General features: G+C 41.6%; 1 protein-coding gene across 3 annotated transcripts in view; it reads right to left on the reverse strand.

The window, feature by feature from the left end:
• Window positions 1–21,263, reverse strand: part of GRID2 (glutamate ionotropic receptor delta type subunit 2) — a 1,226,781-nt gene that overhangs the window by 371,116 nt on the left and 834,402 nt on the right. For all 3 annotated transcript variants that reach the window (XR_009555818.1, XM_060247053.1, XM_060247052.1), the window contains exon 8: window positions 21,077–21,196. Coding sequence is in view for 2 of the 3 variants with exons in the window: in XM_060247053.1 (XP_060103036.1) it covers window positions 21,077–21,196 (120 nt within the window). In the remaining variant the exon portion in view is untranslated. The remainder of the gene's footprint in view (window positions 1–21,076; window positions 21,197–21,263) is intronic.

The following is a 21,263-nucleotide window of genomic DNA, read 5'->3' on the forward strand; positions in this document are numbered from 1 at the left end:
AGTATGTGGACTATTTTGTGATGGTTATGTACTGTAATAAAGTGATGATGATGATCCTGCATGAAGCAGGGGGTTGGACTATGATTCTATGATTCTTTAAGTGAAACTTCTGCTCTTCTCCTCCTCTGACAAGTACAAGGCGTTTGAGAGATGGGGAGTTAATCACTCAGTTGTCTCCAGACGACCATTCCCCATATTATCATTACGGCTGATGAATCCTACAGGGAATATGAGAATATAGATACAGAACTCTGCCCCCCCCCCACCTCTGGAAGGGAAATTCTCTGAAAGGGGGGAGTATGGCCAGGATCCTCAAACAGACTCTGTGTGGGAGGTTATAGATCACTGTCTGTTTACTAGCGCAGTGAGACTAACAAAATTTGTAGCCCGATATGAGCTTTTGTCAATGCTAGTCACTCTTGCTCTTTTCTACTGCTACAGACAAACATGACAACCCATCTTGTTTACTAGTGAAAATGCTAGAGCAGCTGCCCTCTGATGATTGGTTAAAACACTTAGGACTGTTTCGATTAGAAAAAAGGTAAGTAAGGAGAAACATGATAGAGGTCTGTAAAATTGTGCATGGTATGGAGAGAGTGGACAGGGAGAAGCTTTTCTTCCTCTCCCATAATACTAGAACTGGGGAACAAAGTGAGTCCAGCGGCACCTTTAAGACCAATTAAACTGGAGGTCATCCATTGAAGGTGAAAAATGGGAGATTCAGAACAGATTAAAGGAAGTATTTCTTCACCCTCTCTGCCATAGGATGTGGTGATGGCCAACTTGGGTGGTTTTAAAACATGTGGACAAATTCATGAAGGGTGGAGCTCTCAGTGACTATTAGTCATAATGGCTATTAGTCATGATAGATAGGTAGTCCATCCAGTACCAGAGGCAGTATGCTGGGGAGCCATGGCTGGAGGATGCTGTTGCAGTCATCCTGCTTGTGGGCTTCCTACAGGTAGCTGGTTGGCCACTGCATGAACAGAATGCTGGACTAGATGGGCCTTTGGTTTAATCCAACATGACTATTCTTATGTTCTTAATATAACTCTCTGCAAAATTTCCCCATTAAGTTATCTAGATCTATAGATTTTCTTCTGTATTTCACAGTCCAGTTACTGTAATCAATCATTAGAATACGACAGGATCATCAAGAAAGAATGAAAGAGAAATTGTTCCCATGTTTTATATTAGCCACAATATGATCCTGGATGGTATTAGCCAAATTGTGGCTCCCAACAGACATGCAGCTCTTTAAACCTCCCTGAGCGGCTCTTGAGCTCCTTAAATAACATTTTCCCTCAGTCCACATCTCTTCACAGCTGCAAAGGGGAAAGCTTGCAGGGATTACAGAATGTTCAAGTTACTGTTGCCTGCACCAACCTTGACTGCTTTCCCCTTTCTGCGACACACCAAAGGAAAGGAAAGGGGGGACGATGGGAAAGAATCCATGCTACTCAATTCATGTCTGATAGCTAAGGCTGTGTTATTCCATATATCTATGCTGTCAGTCAGCAGAATCTTGCACAGGTATCAGATCAGTACAAAAAATCTCACTTTTGTGAAGCAAATGTCTCACTTCTGAATTGACAACTAGGTTTTGTTGGAGAAAGAAAGTGGGGAGGGGCAAAGCTCAGATTGCCATTCTCCCCAGCATTCTGCCACTCAGTCCCACAGTTGCATACATGGCTCATCCACATCCTTTTTGCCTCTAGGGGCTGACATTTGGGGTCGGGTGGTATCCACTTCGAAGGCCAAGTTGACACTGGTTGCAAGTTGCTGATCCTATTCCAGCCTGTTCAGACTTAAAATATACAGTGTGTGGTGAGTCATCAAAGCTGGGAAGCTGCAGATTTTCCCTTTTCTGTTGGTATGTCAAATAGTAAATCAAGGCAAAACACAGAGAAAAGGAAGCCAAATTAGCTACTGGTGATGTATACTCGGAAGTGAGCATAGAGGACAAGGAAGCAGAAGGAATTGATTGCGGAGGAAGGCCGAGGTGAAAAAACATGCCAGACAGATTTTGAAAAAAGGGCATCAAGATTATATATATCAATACTATCAAAAGCAGGGTTAGCAGATGAAACAGCTCAAATGCAAAAGTAAGATTTACTGGGGGAGATTCTTGAAAGTGGATTAATCACAGCAAGCTTGGGAAAGTATTATCAAGAGAGACATTGGATTTTCCATCACTTGCAGGACTTCAGATCCAGGCTGGCATTCGAATAGATATAGTTCAGCTGGCATACAGGTTAATAGATCTAATATAATGACGTCTGGAGGAATTCTTTTGCTCCGAAGGAAAGATGAAGAAGTGTTCATTTGTTCCTTTTAATCTTTAAATACGTAAGTCCGTGACATGGTGCTCACCAGTGGCTTGCTCATTTGGCAGCTTGAATAGTTTCGTTGACTATATAAAAAGCAACCCTTTGCTCCTCAAGGACAAACCATACAATGTTGACTTGTACATGCCATTAGATCAGTGTAGGGGTGAACTGGCCATAGAACTTACAAGGAAATTTCTTGGTGGGCTACTACAACAACAACAACTTTTATTTGTATCCCGCCCTCCCCGCCGAAGCAGGCTCAGGGCAGCTAACAACATAATTCATACATTAATTAGACAAATGGAATAAAACTACATTTAACAATTTAATTAAAATTCTGATTAAATTTAAAACTAATAAAAGGCCACTGGTGATCATGAGCAAGCAGAAATAAGCCCTAGCAATTCTGCCCAAGCTTCAAGGTTCTCTTGGCCCAAATCCCTCATCAGCCATGGCAATTGGTGTCAGCTCACCAAGCAGGGTTGCCAGCCTCCAGGAGGGGCCTGGAGATTCCCTGCTGTCACAATCTCCAGATGACCAAGACCAATTCCCCTGGAGAAAATGGCTGCTGGAGGGTGGACAGAGCATTATATTCTGCTGAGGTCCCTCCCTTCCCCAAAGCCTGCCCTCTCCAGACTCCACCCTCCAAAAACTCCAAGAATTTTCCAACATATAGCTGGCAACCCTATCATCAAGTGTTTCCTCCTGCACTGCTTCCAATTTGGGGGAAGATGCAGTAGGTGAGCTAATACCCATTGTGGCCCCACAGAGCTGAGTGGTCCTGAAGTGCTGGCTTGTAGCACAGCAGATATTGCTCAGCTTGACTTGCTTCGAGGCTGTTTGCATTTCCCAGTCCACTCCTGGATCTGTGCTATATGAAATATCAAACTGCGAGTTCATCTTTAAGAGGGGATATAGTGGTGATCATGCTACCTTAATCAAAAGCAACTGATCAACACACTTGTAAGTTCACGGAAGTCAATGGGTGTTATTCTGTTTAGGATTGCACTGTATGTTTTCCAGCCAGTGTGAACCAAATGGACCAGGGAAGGAGCCCAAGCAAGGACCTGGCTGGCAAAGGCAACACTGCGAGCTGCCTGTTTTAAGATGAAACCAGTGAGGACAAGGCTTCTTTCAGTTTAATCCATGCCAGTGAAGCAGAGCATGACAGGCTGAGCTTCACCTATGTTTTCTGCCCATGTACACTGGCTCTTACATGGCCATTTTGACTTGGTGACATGAGGGCTGTGCCAACGGGTAGCCAGCTGTCACCTGGATGCGCATTTGAGACTTGCCAATTACCATCCAAAAACATACAACAATACATTATAGGGACATTTACCATGTTAGCCATTACCTTAAATGACTGCATGTTTCCATTTTCCATCTTTGTTCAAAGGGAATAGCTGAATAGCACTTAAAATTCCTGCCAAAGAGCTGAACTTTACTCCTTATGCAAATAAAATCTTCAGGAAGCTCTCTTTCTCTGTGTTCTGCCACACAGTTTGACTGCTGCAAATCCCCCCCGCCCAAACTTACACACATTGCTTGTACTTTTTGTGCATTGGATCAACAACCCTCCCTCTCTCCCAAGTTTCTATCAGAGTCTCCACACATGTGGTAAGCATGCACATTAAAGAAACAGGAGCCCTTCCACTGGAGGTATGCTGAAAGATTACTGTGATGTTGGCATAGGTTTATGCCAATGTAGAAGAACCACTCTCTGACTGGGATAGCACAAGCTAGCCTGATCTCATCAGATCTCAGAAGCAAAGCAGAGTGGGCCCTGGTTAGTATTTGGATAGGAGACCACCATGGCAGTCCAGGATCTCTAAGCAGATGAAGGCAATGACAAACCACCTCTGTTAGTCTCCTGCCTTTAAAACCCTTTTGGGTTATCATACATCAGCTATGTCTTGATGGCAAAAAAGAGAAGAACCATATATGAATGAGGGGAAGGAGAGATACGCTTATATGTCCCAGTGACTACCAACTACTCCCATCATTGCTACTGCTGGAGAAACAAATACCTTGATACCTTCATGATACCTTTTGTTTTGCATGACCAGAGCTCCATGGGTATAAGCTCCCACAGAAGCTGTAGTAAACAATACCGTAAACAACCGGGTAAACAATACTGTGTGTAAGGGAGGGGGGATACAATGCCGTTAAGAAGTCAAACTGGATCAAAAACCTGGTGTGGTAAAAGTCTTGTGTTTCCTTCATTCTTTTCCTTACTGCGTTGTGCATATGGATGGGGGCAAGATGATATCCCTGAGGTAAGCTGACATCTCTCCATGCTGGTTGGCTACTTCCAGATATGGCTGACACAAGGGCACCAACAGCATGGGGCTCAGTGATTGGCAGGTGAGAGTGGTTTCATTATATTATTCAGTTATTCAGAACATTTTTGCCACCTTTCCGCCCCATTGAGGTGCACAAAGAAACTTCAAAATATTTGAAAATTAAATACAATTTTTACAATTACAAAATAATTCAATAAAAGCGCCTAAAGAAACAATACAGGAACCAAGAAAGGATTGCCAATAACCATTACCAGGATGCTAGTGATGTGGGACTCTATTTACCGGGATTCTAGTGCTGTGGCTGTACTGTCAGCTCCTTGGAGTTGGATCTGATCTGTATCGAGAGAGCACAGGATCCCAACCAGCTATGTTGATACCATGGCAGTGTTGTGGCAGGGCAGCATCCCAGGCTCTAGATGGTGTTGCCCTTCTTTTTGCTACATTTTCAGTGAAAATTTGCTGCATAGACTTGGCACTCATAACAGCAAGCACTAAAGGAAAGAAAAATGAAGTTCACTACCAGTTCATGCAGAACACCTTTCGAATCTGTTGTTGTCACTCTGCTCCCAAGGTGCAGTTCTTCTACCACATTAAAATTGATTGACTTTCAGTTTTAAAATACTGGAATGGAAATCAAATTCTGCCTCATCCTTGTGCCTTGACTTCATTCCTATACCTCTTCCCTAATTGTCTCTGACAACTACTACTGAGTGTCTTACTTCCCACCAGCAAGATAAGCAAGCATATTCTTCATTTGCTCCTGAGCTCAAGAAGAGATCTTAGAAACACTCAGCTGACTTGGACACCCACCAAAATGGCTCAGTATGCATTCCACTGGCTCTGTAACTCTTGGCTATGGCAAATACAGCAGCCCTCACCTTTGCAGCTGGACACAGGGGTCTAGAAAAGATGTACAGGATTGCAGCTCTGGCAGTTTCTCAGACCTGAAGCAAATGACATCATTGACTGGAAACTATCTGAAACTGGAAACTGTGAAACTATCAGCAGATGAAGTGCCTGGTAAAAATAGATGGATGGAAAAAAGCAAGACATGTTCTCCACATCTCCCTTCTCCAGGCCTCTTCCTAGAGCCAGGCCTGGCCTAAGATCTGCTTGCCTTAAACTTTACACAAGAAAAGATGAAAGTGACTAGGTGGTCCTTCCATTCCATACAAGCAGACAATCAAAAAAAGGAACCCAGATTCTCAAAAGAGTCCTGTAAATCTTCCATAATTCAAATTCAGAGAAGCCCATTTGTTTCCTTGCCTTCACCCCTTTTCTATCTGGAAAATGCTCTGCCTTCAAGAGAAAAAGCTAAAAAACAAAGCTTTTGCAAGGTTTTTAAAATGCAATGAGAAAGTGCCCCTCTTCTTTTTACAATCTGGACTTAGTGGTGTTGGAAGTGCCACAGGAAAGCTTTGAATAAAAACCTATGTCTAAGACACAGACAGTTTCAAACACATCTGATATATGTGTATTTATTATTAGAAGCATGTGTTGCTTTTTTCCGTCCATCCAGGATCCCTGGCTAAACTGGCCTGGAGAAAAATTGCTGCCTGACCCCAAAGTGGTAAACAGCATTTCCCTGGTCATGTAAGAAAGGATCATGAGAACTAAGCCTGATGCAACTCTTCCTGCCCTTCTTCCCATGAAACAGGATTGCTCTCAGATGGACATCTCCCCTCTGTTTTAAAACCTCCAAAGAAGGAGAGCTCACTAGCTCCTCAGGAAACTTGCTCCACTAAGGAACTGCTCTGTCAGGAAGTTCTTCCTAATGTTTAGCTGAAAACTCTTGATTTAATTTCAAACTGTTCTGGTCTGACTTTCTAGGACACCACAAAACAACTCCGCACCATACTCTATATGATAGCCCTTCAAGTACTTAATGGTGATCATATAATCTCTCAATCATCTCCTCTCCAGGCTAAACATACCCAGCTCCTTCAATCTTTCCTCAACGGACCTGGTCTCCAGACCCATCACCATCTTCATTGCCCTTCTCTGGACATGCTCCAGCTTGTCTATATTCTTCTTAAATTGTGGTGCCCAAAACTGAACACAATACTTGAGGTGAGGTCTAACCAGATCAGAGTAAAGTGACACCATCACTTAGCGTGATCTAGACGCTATACATCTTTTGATACAGCCGAAAATTGAAGGAAAGGTCAACGGTTTGGCAAACCAACCTTGTCCTGAATTCATCTATAGACTTAGAAGGCAGTCTTAAGTCTTTGTGTACTTTGCCCATGCTTTCAGAATGTCACCTTTCACCTCCTTCCTGGAATACACATTGTGTTAGAGCTAAACATCTGTCTCCTTATTCTGCATACTTCTAGTAACTGATTGTGTAAAGAAGAATGTATAAAATAAATGACCACTTTCACACAGAGAGAAACTGGTGCAGAGAACCTCAACCCTGAGTCATGAATTTCTACAGAAAATCACATCGGCCTTTTTAGCTACCACATCTGTCATGATCCTGGGCCAAGTGAAGCCTACAGGCTCCAGAGAATCCTGCCTGGGAGTTACTAAAGAAACCTACATTTCCCAGGATCATCTCTGTCCTTCTGATTGGGTGGCAAGGTTTTGGAGCCCAGAGGGGACTGGGACAAGAGCATAAAAAGGGCCAAGCACAGACAGAGTGTGTTCTTTCCTGAAGAGGCTGCAGGCAGAGAGGTTCTCTGTCTGAGAGGTTGCAGACAGAGAAGGAGAGCTCTCTGGAACAGGCAGCAGGAAAAGATCCCTCACCCAAGGGAAGGTGGTGAGTTTGGTATTAGAGTAAGCACTGTATAGCTAAATGCGTCAGAGCTTTTGTTTATTCGCACCAACCTTTACTGTTTCATATTCACTATAGCACTAAACTTTTGTCACCCACTTATTGTTTTAGAGCACTAATAGACTTCTTTTGTTGTTACACTGCCTGGTTTCTCACGTCTCCTTGGTCACAGTTAAGAGGATTTACTCATAAGGAAGACAGGGGTGGTTGGGTGCTCTGGGCTGTTCCATGCAGACCCTTACCAGAGTGGTGGCTGCCAGTAAAAGGCCCTGCTAGGCCCCTGCTGTGTGACATCACACTGCTGACTCATGTTCAGTATATGGTCCATTAAGACCTCTAGATCCTTGTCACACATACTACTGCTAAGTCAGGTCTCCCCTATCCTACAATTATGCATTAGATTTTTCTTCCTAAATGCAGAACTTTACATTTATCCCTGTTACATTTTAATTTATTTGTTTTAGCCCAGTTTTCTAGCCTGTCAAGGTCATGCTGTATCCTGTCTCTGTCTTCTACTGTATTTCCGACCCCTGCCAATTTAGGATCCTCTGCAAATTTAATAATCACTCCTTCTATTCCTCCATCCAGATCATTTATAAAAATGTTGAACAAAACAGGTCACAGGACAAATCCTTGAGGCACTCCACTTGTCACTCCTCTCCAAGAGGATGAAGAACCATTCACAAGCACTCTTTGGGCGTAATCTGTCAATCAGTTTACAGGTCCACCTAATAGTAATAGGATCCAAGCCACATTTTACCAAATTGTCAACAAGAATATGATATGGAATCTTGGTTTGTTTTTTTTTACTTATCACGTTTTGTGGGACTGCTTATGTTGTTCTTGGTTATCAGCATTCACTTGCACAGTTACACCTTTACAGCTTTAACTAATATCTTAACTTTTAAAATCTTTAAAATATTTTTTCTAACAGGTTTTCGCAATGATCATTGATTTTTAAATGAAAATCTACGGCACATGATATTCCAAACTGTGCACTGTCCAAACTGTAAAACAGTTTCAAAATTATATATATACTTTTTTTTTTTTTAGGCAGGGGGTTTGCATCAATGTCCCTATTTCCAGGATCATTACAGAAGAAACAATACCAAAAGTTCAGCATTAAAGTTACAAGTGAAATGCTGTACTTTCTGGGGAGTAGCCCTTTTGCCAAAAACATATGTACAAAGACAGGCTATTAAAATGCGTTAGCAAGGCCATTGTGATCAAAGACTGGCCAATAGGGCATCTGCAGGGAGCCATGTGTCGCTAAAAATAGCCACTTAAAATGCTTCCCTTGTTTAATCACCAGCACTTTGCTTCTGCTGGAACTGTGAACAGCACCACTTTCCCTTCTTTCCTCGGAGCCATTCACTGCTTGTTCCCTAAGAGGTTTTTAAAAATCTCTCTCGCATTCTTACAGTAGCAGAATTGACTACCAATCAATTACAACGCTAAAGCACTGTAACAGGAGTTAATGAAGTGCCCTCAATCAGCAAGCAGCAAAATAATCTGAAAGCCACTTTAGTTCACTCACAGTATAATCCCTGATCCAAAGTCTTTACACAAAGGATAACAACAATAGATATGAGCCATTTAATGGCTGTTGTTCAAGGTCAAGGAACATAGGTACAGTTATGGTTCTTAAAGTATGAAATGAGCTCGTTTCCTCAAAGAGATGCTTGCAACGTCCCCTGATTCTGAAGCCACTGTAGATGAGGCATACAAAGATTTCCCTTAAGGTTTTCCTTTAAATGAAAAGTAACCCCAGGAGAGGTCTGAATCAGAGTAGGGTTACCATTTCAACACAATATTTTCCACATGCACACCATACTGGTTCCTCTGTTATACCTTCTTACAATGCTGCAAAGAGAATATAGTTATTAATTACTGTATCTTTTATTTTCTCTCCATTAATAATGCTCCAAACAAAGAATAACGAGAGAAACAAGTACAGATGAGTGATTTTCCAGGACAACAATGAAGATATATACATAGAACAGAAGAAGTAGTGGTTTAAGTGCATGTACTCTAATCCAGGAGAACCAGGTTTTAATTCCTCACTCCTCCACATGCACCTGCAGGGTGACTTTGGGTCAGTCACAAGTTCTCTCAGAGCTGTTCTCTCAAGAGCAGTTCTCAAAAGAGCTCTCTCAGCCCCACTTACCTCACGGGGTGTCTGTTGTGGGAACGGGAAGGAGATTGCAAGCTGCTCTGAGACTTAGAGTAAAGGGTATAAATCCAATCTCTTCTCTTTTTCTTCTCTTCTTTGTGGGGAGGGGTTGTTCCCATGGCTTCAGCATTTATGGAAATTTCTAACCCCATAGAAGAACATTACCATGCATGGGTTGAAGACATGAATGCTGCATCCATTTTACAGGAGTTGGGGTGCCAGAATAAACTTGAAGTGTGTTTTTCTCCCAAACCATTTTGCCACTGTTTCCTTTGTTTTATTTTCTACACTATTAAAATACAAAATGTGTTATTCCTGAGGGTCACCAGTTTTTCTTCTTGTTGTTTCATGTTTCTATGCTTGTTAGGCTTGTTATTTAGAGGAGTAATAGTTTGTGTTTCAGTAGTACAGGGGGAAAACACATACACCGCTCCGAATGGTAAATGTCAAAAATACATACCAACCAAATGTCAAATGCCAGCCAACAGATGTCAAAACACGATGGCATTTTCCCATTCAAGTTCTTTCTTTACTTCATAAACTCTCACCATTGCTCACTGAAAAGCCAAGTCAGAGCCCCTCTGCAGATCATGTTGAAACATCCCCAGAGCCATTTGGCATTGACTGATCCTTGCATTGGCAATGATTCGCTTTGTGCATTCCAAATGCCTGCCATAGGCCACCTATTGTGCACAGAAGCCATCTGCTATCAGTGGGAAACCTGGTTAGAATGATAGCAGAGGACAGTGGGTTTCACAGCTCCAGCACGGCACACTGAATATCCTGGGAAGAATAAGCTCTGAATATGATAATGTTCTTTTGGACCCCACGTTGCAAGCTCAGAACGCCTTTTAGAAATCTCAACACATGCTTCACACATCAAATTCCATCCCCTACTCCCATATTAATACATGGCAATTTCTTATGATATCGCTGAATGAAACAGCTCTTGGGAACAGTTAACATTCAATAATTAAGAAACAAACAAGTGGCAGGGCCATGTACTCTAGCTAGAAAGTAACCATCATGTTCTGCTTATCCTTTTGGAAGAAGCATACATTATAGAATAGGGTACCTACTCGATAATGGGATACAAGAAGCGTACGTTATACAATAGGATGTCTACTGCTACTAGCTGTGATTTATGTGGAATGGAGCAAATCAAGGGATGGAGGGAAAATCAGTGCGCTACTGTTCTCAGAGTGTGTCATGCAACTCTGCCCTTAAAGTGAATAGTGTGCATTTCACAAACTGTATCCCCTTGATTCATTACAGAAAGGCATATCAAAGAGGAATAAATGCAATTCCAGCCATACTGCTGACTTTTTTGAAACAAAGGCTAAGAAAATAATGTGTGGGAATCCCAAATCTTACAAACTCTATGACTTGGATTTAAGTTGAAATGCACCGGCTCTTGAAAAATGATGAAATTTGATTAATAATTGTAAAATGCTGAATAAACAACATTGTTTCCCTAACAGCTTTACCCAGCTGAAGATTACACTGTGAAATGCAAAGCATCCACATTTTCAGATGACTCAAAGACCAATTCACACATGTCTTTTATCCCTGATAGAATCAAGCTTCAAGAGCTGTTCACAGATCATAGAATCATAGAGTTGGTAGGGACCTCTAGGGTCATCTAGTCCAACCCCCTGCGCAATGCAGGAAACTCACAAACACCTCCCCCTAAATTTACAGGATCTTCATTGCTGTCAGATGGCCACCTAGCCTCTGTTTAAAAGCCTCCAAGGAAGGAGAGCCCACCACCTCCCAAGAAAGCCTGTTCCACTGAGGAATTGCGTTAACGGTCAAGAAGTTCTTCCTAATGTTGAGCTGGAAACTCTTTTGATTTAATTTCAACCCATTGGTTCTGGTCCTACCTTACGGGGCCACAGAAAACAATTCCACACTATCCTCTATATGACAGCCCTTCAAGTACTTGAAGATGGTGATCATATCACCTCTCAGCTGCCTCCTCTCCAGGCAAAACATCCCCAGCTCCTTCAACCTTTCCTCATAGGACTTGGTCTCCAGACCCCTCACCATCTTCGTCACCCTCCTCTGGACCTGTTCCAGCTTGTCTATATCCTTCTTAAATTGTGGTGCTCAAAACTAAACACAATACTCCAGATGAGGTCTAACCAGAGCAGAGTAAAATGATACCATCACATCATATGATCTGGACACTATACTTCTGTTGATACAACCCAAAATTGCATTTGCCTTTTTAGCCACCGCATCACACTGTTGACTCATGTTCAGCATATGATCCACTAAGACCCCTAGATTCTTTTCGCACATACTACTGCTAAGACAAGTCTCCCCCATTCTATAACCATGCATTGGATTTTTCCTACCTAAATGCAGAACTTTACATTTATCCCTGTTAAAATTCATTTTAATGGTTTTAGCCCAATTTTCCAGCCTGTCAAGGTCATCCTGTACCCTGTTTCTGTCTTCTATGTTTGCAACCCCTCCCAATTTAGTATCATCTGCAAATTTAATAAGCATTCCCTCTATTCCTTCATTTAACTCATTGATAAAGATGTTGAACAAAACAGGTTCCTGGACAGATCCCTGAGACACTCCACTTGTCACTCCTCTCCAAGAGGATGAGGAACCATTCACAAGCACTCTTTGGGTGCGATCTGTCAACCAGTTACAGATCCACCTAACGGTAACAGGATCAAAACAACATTTTACCAACCTGTCAACAAGGATAGTATGTGGAACCTTATCAAAAGCCTTACTGAAATCAAGATAAACGATGTCTACAGTATTCCCCCGATCCAGCAAGGTAGTCACTTTCTCAAAAAAAGAGATCAGGTTAGTCTGACATGACTTGTTCTTGAGAAAACCATGCTGGCTCTTAGTAATCACATTCATTCTTTCTAAATGTTCCAGGACCAACTGTTTGATGATTTGTTCTAAAACTTTTCCAGGTATAGACGTCAAGCTGATGGGTCGGTAGTTACCCAGATCCTCTTTTTTCCCCTTCTTGAAGATGGGGACAACATTCACCCACCTCCAATCTTCTGGCACCTCTCCTGTTCTCCAAGAATTTTCAAAAAATAATAGCCAGAGGCTCAGAAATTACATCCGCAAGCTCTTTTAGAACCCTTGGATGCAATTCATCTGGCCCTGAGGACTTAATTTCATTTAAAGAAACTAGGTGTTTATGTACTATCCCTATGCTGATCCTAGGTTGGAACGTCATACCCTCCGTATATGTTCTGTTTTTGCCATGTTGAGCACCGTTCCCCTCAGAAGGGAAGACTGAGGAAAAGTAGGAATTGAGCAGTTCCGCCCTCTCTTCATTACCTGTTACAATTTCACTTTCTTGCCCTTGCAATGGGCCTACCATGTCCTTGCTCTTTTTCTTACTCTGAACATAAGAAAAGAACCCTTCTTTGTTGTTTTTAGCATCTTTGGCCAGCCTAAGCTCATACTGAGCTGTAGCTTTCCTAACTTTTTCTCTACAAGCACTGGTGATTTGTTTATATTCATCCTTCGTTATAAAGCCCTCCTTCCAATTCCTAAAGGAGTCTTTTTTATTTCTCAAGTCTTTAGAGAGCTGTTCATGGAGCCACTTTGGCTTCTTTAGGCTTTTTCCATTTTTTCTTCTCATAGGAATAATCTGTGATTGCGCTTTCAGTATTTCGCTTTTAAGAAACTCCCACCCCTCCTGAACCCCCTTCCTCCTAAGTATTTCTGACCATGGGATTTTACCCAGCATAGTTCTAAGTTTATCAAAGTTTGCCTTTCTGAAGTCCAACCTATAAGTCTGACTATGTATAGCTTTTCCCTTTCTTAAGACTGTAAATTCCAGAATCACATGGTCACTACTGCCCAGGGTGCCCACTATTTCCATTTCTTCAATCAAATCTTCCTTGTGGGTGAGAATCAAATCCAAGATAGCAGATCCCCTTGTTTCCTTCTTCACTTTCTGGAAAAGGAAGTTGTCAGCAAGACAAGTCAGGAATCTATTTGACTTTTCATTTTTAGCAGAGTTGGACTTCCAACAGATGTCCAGGTAATTGAAATCTCCCATGATCACTGTATCCCTTCTCTTGGAGAACTTTGCAATCTGCTGTAGACGTATCTCATCCAAGACCTGTGCCTGACTTGGTGGTCTATAGCAGACCTCCCACAATAATATCACTGTTGTTTCTTACTCCTTTTATTTTTACCCAGAGACAACTGAGCTGCCATGCTCCGATTCACATATTTCCTCACAAGTATATACCTCCTTTACATATACTGCTACGCCTCTGCCCTTTCGCATTTTCCTGTCTCTTTTAAATAAGTTGTACCCCTGAATCCTAATATTCCAGTTGTGAGTGTCATCCCACCACGTTTAAGTAAGGCCTATTATGTCATAGTCTCCTTCCTTTATTAGGACTTCCAGTTCCTCCTGTTTGTTTCCCATACTCTGTGCATTAGTGTAGAGACATCGGAATCCACGTTTTATGCATCCCAAGGGTTTTGTTTCCATACAAGCCTGCAAGTTAACATTACCTAGCATATGCGCCACTCTCAGCAAATCTTTAATGTTCTTATCCCCAGTTTCTGGCATCATATGAGGCTTTGAATTATTGTCTCGCTCCCCCATACAATTTAGTTTAAAGCCCTCCTTATTAAGTTAGCAAGGCTGTTACCAAACATTCCTTTCCCTACCGCCATAAGGTGCAAACCATCTCCCGATAGAAGACCACCATCTCAAAAGCGTAAGCCATGGTCCAGGAATCCGAAACTTTCCCGATGACACCATCGACGTAGCCAGTCGTTTATTTGAAGTATTCTTTGTTCAAGCTTCGTGGAGGCTGGGGAAGTAGGCCTTCTTCCAATGGTTCAAAATCAGTTACTGTGGGGAAATCCTGGAACCTATAGCTGAGCAGCAGGGGATCAGAGCATCTCCTGATTTTCTTTCTCCTTCGGGTTACATTTTTCCAGGAACCCTCCTCCTGTGTTGGGTTATCTTCTAATTGCTAAGATACCATTGCCTCTCCCTCCTCTTGTCCTTTCAAGAGCGTCTCATGTGTTTTGTCAAGAAAATCCTCACCTTCCTCTATACACTGCAGTGTGGACAATCATGCCTCCAGTTCCTGTATCTTCTCCTCCAGCAGGGCCACTAACTTACACTTGCTGCAAGTGTAATTCGTGCTACTCTCAGGTAAAAATACAAACATCCGACAGTCTTTGCACGTCACTGCCTCTGCTCCCTCACCAGCCATACTGCTGCAATCCATTTCAAAATTTTCTTTATCTTCACTTATCTTTAAATCCCACTACCAACTGCCACTTGAAACTACTTGTGGGTAACTACCCATCTAACTACAGAACCCCCAAGCTAAGAGCCACAGGCCAAGAGCCCTTCAGCTCATGCCTCTGGCAAGAATGAGCCTTGCAAATTAAAGGCTCTAGCCCCCACCAACCTCTGACTCAACAGCCAGAGCAACAGCAGAGGGTGAGGCCAGCAATTACCCCCAGGCAAACAAGCTCTCCTCACTCAGCAACAGCTACACAAAAGACACACAAAAGCAATCAGAAACCCCTCTCCAGCAGGCACCAAGCACACACACAGTTACCTCCCACAGCAACCCTATGTAATGCTCCCCAGCAGTTTTAGAAAAGCAAATAAAGTCCCACTAACCTTACCAGCAGCTGTGTTCTAGATCCAAGCACCTTCTCCTACTGCAGCTGAGACACTTCTGCCTCAGGCAAGGATGAGCCTTGCAAATTAAAGGCTCAAGCCTCCAGCCACCTCTGACTCAACAGCCAGAGCAACAGCAGAGGGTGGGGCCAGCAATTACCCCCAGGCAAACAAGCTTTCCTCACTCAGCAGCAGATACACGAGAATGAATAAACCCCACTCAATGCACAGCAGCCTGGCCCCATTCAATGCACAGCAGCCAAGAAGGTCTGAGCGCCTGCTCCGGCTGCAACGCCACTGAGGATGTTCTCCGCAGCTGAGAACGAAATGTCTGGAAGGAAAACTTTCTCCAGTAGAACACGGCACTTGATCCCGAAAGATTCTACAAACCCTAATGAATAAACCATCCCATATATCACATTCATGCTACCTGATGTATATTCAAACATAGCGGTATCCACTCAAAACAGTTTACTCAATTGCCTTAAAGTCATCAAGACCTGGACAATTAAGTCACGACAAATAAAGTGATGTACATACAGCTGTGGGGCATCCCTATCCCTTCTAGATATTTGCTTGAATCAATGATTAATGATCATGAAAAGAATGCCCTATTTAATCAGTATTTCATTTTTGTTTGTTTCTCATTTTTGTCTTATTTTCAGTTAACAACAGAAGACCTGGACGCAGTGAATCACCTTCCTATCAAACTGGATCCAATAATCATCTTCTACTTTGATTGAAGAAGACTTAGCAGAAGACAGTCATGGGCTGCATCTCAATGGATTTCAGTTATTGGATCCAACCCAATACTCCTCTAAGGCCAAGTCTACATCTTTCCCAAGGAGGGAAATAGCTCACTGGTTTGGAAAATGGCACTTGGAGAAGGCTTAAAAACCCCTTCCATATGGTCCAAATCAGAATCAGGCCCTCCCATGCCAAACAAATGCATTTTAAGAGAACTCAAGAGCTCTGAACATGGAATTCCCAGTGTCCCATCTGGTTTGGTTTTTAGAGAATAGGACAGTAATGTGCCCAATGGACCTCCCATATCTTAAATGCTATATCATTATTATTTTTATATTTTTACATTTTTATCCCAGCCTTCCTCCAAGGAGCTCAGTGTGACATACCTCATTCTAGCCTCCTCCATTTTATTCTCGCTCTGTGAGGTAACTTACGCTGAGTGACTGGCCAAAAGTTACTCAGCAAGCTTTATAGCAGGGTAGAGACTTCAACTTGGGTTTCTCAGATCCTGTTCTCAATTTACAACACCATAGTCATTCTCACCTTACACTCTCTAGCACACTAGTTCTTTTATTGTTCTCAAGAACAATACTGTTCCAAGACTTTCATTCAGTGTATGTATGACAAATATTTTAAAGCTTCAGCTATGTCTTCATCCCGGTCTTGATTATAACTCTAGGATTTTGCAAAACAATACTATCAAGTTCAGACAGGGCAGATCACAGAAAGATTGTGTCCAAAGTTCTCTACAATAATAATAAGATTTCTTAGATGGAACTTTTAAAAAAAGCGCATGCAATCAGCAAAGATATCACAGTATGGCACAAATAGCTATGGTGTAAATACTTTATCCATTTTGTTCTCCAGTTAGTTTATTTTTTAATATTATGTCTATTCATATTATGCCTTTTTTGAGCATTTGAGATGAAACGGAATTCAAAGAGCTCATTAAGAGAATAAAGTATAACTATCAGCCTTGTTTATATAAATGTTTTCACACAAGGTTTTTTGTCTAATTAGTTTAGCTGTACATAGGTTATTAACTGTAAATTTAATGGCAAGAGTAAGTTAAAAATGTTTATTGACTATTAGCCTGAAGAGAAATAATTATATAGTTAAACTGAGAAACAATATTATTATCAAGATGTCTGAAAAGGCCTGGATTTTTATTGGTAGGAAGAGTTCTTCACTAGGGAAAAATGGCATCCTTTTCTGTAATGGAAAATGCTTTCAACCTCCGTGACCATAAAGTTCTGGATGTTTGTTCACCCACACCTGTTGAAGCAAGGTCTGTAGCGACCAGAAGCATAAGAATGAGGATCTTTCTCCTTTGTGATAACGCACTTATGGAACTCTTTCCCAGTGAAAGTTTGTCTGGCATTTAACCTTATCAGTTTCAAGAGCTGGACTAGGGTTGCCAGCCCACCCACCCCACCCCCAGCCACCAGCAGGGGATGAGGGAGTAGATCTAGGTAGAAAAGCTCCACTGAGGGATAGAATCTGTGGAGGATCGGGACCTCAGTGGGGTATATTGCCACAAAATCCACCATCCAAAGCATCCATTTTCTTCAGGGGAACTGTAGTCTGGAGATGTGCTGTACTTCCAGGGGATCCCTAGGTGATGGTCCCACCTGGAGGCTGTGATTCCTATGGACTAAAATGATCTCTCCTTAACTACATCAATACATTATACTTTAAAGTCTATTGTATGTTATAGGATTGTGAACTCCCTGAGAACTCTAAAACTCAGGGCTGAGAATGTGGGACAGACCTTTATTTATTTATTTTTTAAAGATAAACTGGCATATAATTGGGTCGGACACATACTGGAGCAGTCAGAGTATCCCTATCCTTCACAGACTTCGATACTACCACAAATTGATCCAAAACTTCAACAATGCAGAAGGTAATTTTTTAAAGATGTAATAATAATTATTATTATTATTAGTTTATTTCTATTCCACTTCTTCCCCCTTTTGGGGGGCTCAAAGCGGAGTACAACAATTTAAATTAAGATCACAATAAAATCATAATAAAATCAACTTCATCAATCAGTAAAGTGCAATAGGTTAGTTCAGCACGATGATATGAAGCAAGATAGTATAGCACCACAATACAGTGGTGCAGCGGGCCATAAGGGCGTAGGGGAAGGCCAACCGATCTAATAGGTGGATAGATGCCTGCTGCCTCATCCAAAGACCTGGCAGAATAGCTCTGTTTTACAGGCCCTATAAAAGGCCAACAAGCCAGATAGGGCCTGGATCTCCATAGGGAGCTAATTCCACAAGGTTGGGGCCAGGACCAAAAAAGCTCTGGCCCTGGTAGAGGCAAGACGGGCATCCCTTATAATAGTTTATAAAGTACTGTTGCTCCTATATACAGGAATTCACACTTTGCAAGGAGATTTGATCCTGATTTAGCAACAATACCAATTAATAAATATTAGAAGATTAATAATGCGCTCTGCTACTCCATGGGTTACATATAGCAGAGGAAGATATGACATGGTGGAACTCAGTCAATTACACTCATCTTTGAAAGAAGCAAAATTAGGAACAATAGCTCTTAAATTGGCCTTTATTTAAAATGTATTGAAATAAGAGGTTTCATAGCAATTTTAAGGCATGATAATTTTTCATACTAGAAAACAAAAATTTTAAAAGGACAAAATAGACCACAGCAAAGGACCTTATTCCTCAGCAAAGCTATGCAACACAACAAGACCTATAAGTGCCAGCAGCCTTATTTATCATTTCAATAAACTACAAGAAAAATTATTTTCAAGGCACTGGCTCCTTTGGACATTCTCCAGAAGTGGCAAGAGGAAGATTGGTGACTTGTGTACTTCTTGTGTCCCTAGACACACTTAAAATGGTGAAGATGTGTATATTTCCAAAACAAAGGTGTGTATTTTGTCCCAGTACCAGAAGAACAGACATCTTAACCCTTTGCATACTATTCTGAATCAAAATAAATTTGAGCCATATATATTTCTTCTCTGAACTAAGGCTGACAGCCCCCCCCCCCACACACGGACACCTCTAGGGATGGTGGTTTAGGGTTGCCAGATACAGGTTGGGAAACTCCTGGAGATATGTGAATGGAGCCTAGGGAAGACCTCAACAAGGTACAATGCCATAGACTCCACCCTCTCAAGCATCCATTTTCTCCAGGGATGAGATGTAATCCATTTTCTCTGCAGATGAGATGTAATTCCAGAGTATCCCCAGGCCCTACCTGAAGGCTAGTAATGGTACTCTGAATATTTCCAAAGAACATAATCATCTCATATTGTGAGTTTTGCTTTATAATGGCAACATTTTAATAGTAAGAAATAAACATGGAAATCCAGCTGTCCTTTCTTAGAAAGGGCAAAGCTGGAAAACCTATAGATCAGAGTTCACAAAGCATCAACATCTAAAGATACTATAAAAAGTTACTAAAATTGATTTAAAAGTCAATTACTGGTCCCACAGAGAAGCAACAGAAAATAGTTATTTCAAGACCATAGGAGCCCCTTCTTATAGCTTCCTTTAGTGTGTTTTTGGCCATGGCATGAAGGTAATTAATGATGTACAGCAGAATTTTACTGACTTTGCTTCACCTAAGGCCATATTCCTATATCTAAGTGCTCCAGATATAAAACCTGCAATGAACCCCCACATGATATGATAGTGATGCCCTGTGTATCATGCCAAGCAATCCCACTGCTTGTAATAATCATTCTCAGGTAGGCTATTATTAACTTTGACTTGCTAGAAATAGACAGCTACTAAAAAAGAACATATAATATTTGACCAAGGAGGTAACCTTCTGTCCTACCTCGGATCACTCAGGAGGTAAAAAATAAAAATAAAAAACAGTTAGAGAACAAAACACTAATATCATCACAACAGGAGATTGCCTCTATAATATTTCATGCCATCTTAACTAACCTCAAGGGGCTTTTTGCTTGCTGTAAAACAGGTGGTGGTGGGGGGAAACCACCCCTGAAAAATTAGATGCTAGATATGTTATTGTATCTGTCAGGTCTGAAATAGTTGAGGGGGGGGGGGAGAGCATGACATTCCAGTCATTTGACAAATCATTCATCTAATGTCCATTTGTGAGCCTTTTTCTTTGTTTTCTAGTTCACATCTCTCTTATTATAGTTATAAATAAATGATATCATTTCTGCAAATAAGAAAACAAGAGGCTAACATACTGGAATACATATTTTGCAGAGGATTTTCCATTTTATTTTTAACATCTACAATGATAACCATTTTGTCTCAAGAGTGACTGCATTTATATTCTAATGCAGAGGTCCCCAGCATGGTGCCTGTGGGAGCCATGGTGCCACCAAGATCTGTGTTGGAAAATACCTGGAGAGTTCGGGGATGGATTTGGAAAAGTGTGGGTTTGGGGGAGAGGAGGAACCTCAGTATGGTATGTTGCTATAGACTCCACCCTTCAAATCAGCCAATTTTTTCCAGTGGGGCTGATCTCTGCTAGCTGGAAATCAGTTGTAAATGCAGGAGATCTCTAGGCTGCATCTGGAGGCTGACAGCCCTACCTGGTGCCCACCAATCAGGGCTTCTGAGCAGCTACTGAAGATTTGATTGGCTGAGTTGATTTTTTAAAAAAACTTTGCTTTGTTAACAACTGCCACCACACTGTGATGGAAAGTAAGTAGCAGAAGCCATTTTGTAGCTTTTTCTGGTCTCCATAATGCTTTGTCAGGATTCAAAAGGTGCCTGCCGGCTCAAAAAGGTTGGAAGCCCTTGTTCTAACACAATGAGTGATGTGTTGACAATATGCTGGTTGCCTTTACAGATGGCCAACCTTGCCTTTACCAGGAATTAATAGCAAACTACCATTCTCTACAAAGGGTTGGTAACTCCTCCTCTTGAGAAAAGCTATTAGACAGTTCCCTTATCTTACACAAATGCGGAAAAGCTTCCTAAGAATCAAAATCCATGACATTGTTTGGATGTTTCAACCAATCAGAATCCTTCATACCCAGTTTCATTTCTCACTTAAGCTGAGAATGAGCACCAACAGTTTTATAAATTCAGTATTTTATATCATACAAGAATAAGGTCTTACTTTGCGGATGCCTCTGCTAAGTTCTTCCCCATAGTTGGTCCCCAGGATTTCAAACAGAACGTTGGGATTACCGCCATTTTCTGAAAATTCCAGTTCACCTGTCAAACCATTCACTCCACCCTGAGTACATGAAAAAGAGAGGGAAATAAAATTTAGCCATATCTATGTACTTATTTGTACAAAATAC

This window comes from Heteronotia binoei, chromosome 9, assembly GCF_032191835.1.
Source record: "Heteronotia binoei isolate CCM8104 ecotype False Entrance Well chromosome 9, APGP_CSIRO_Hbin_v1, whole genome shotgun sequence".
Lineage (NCBI taxonomy): Eukaryota > Metazoa > Chordata > Lepidosauria > Squamata > Gekkonidae > Heteronotia > Heteronotia binoei.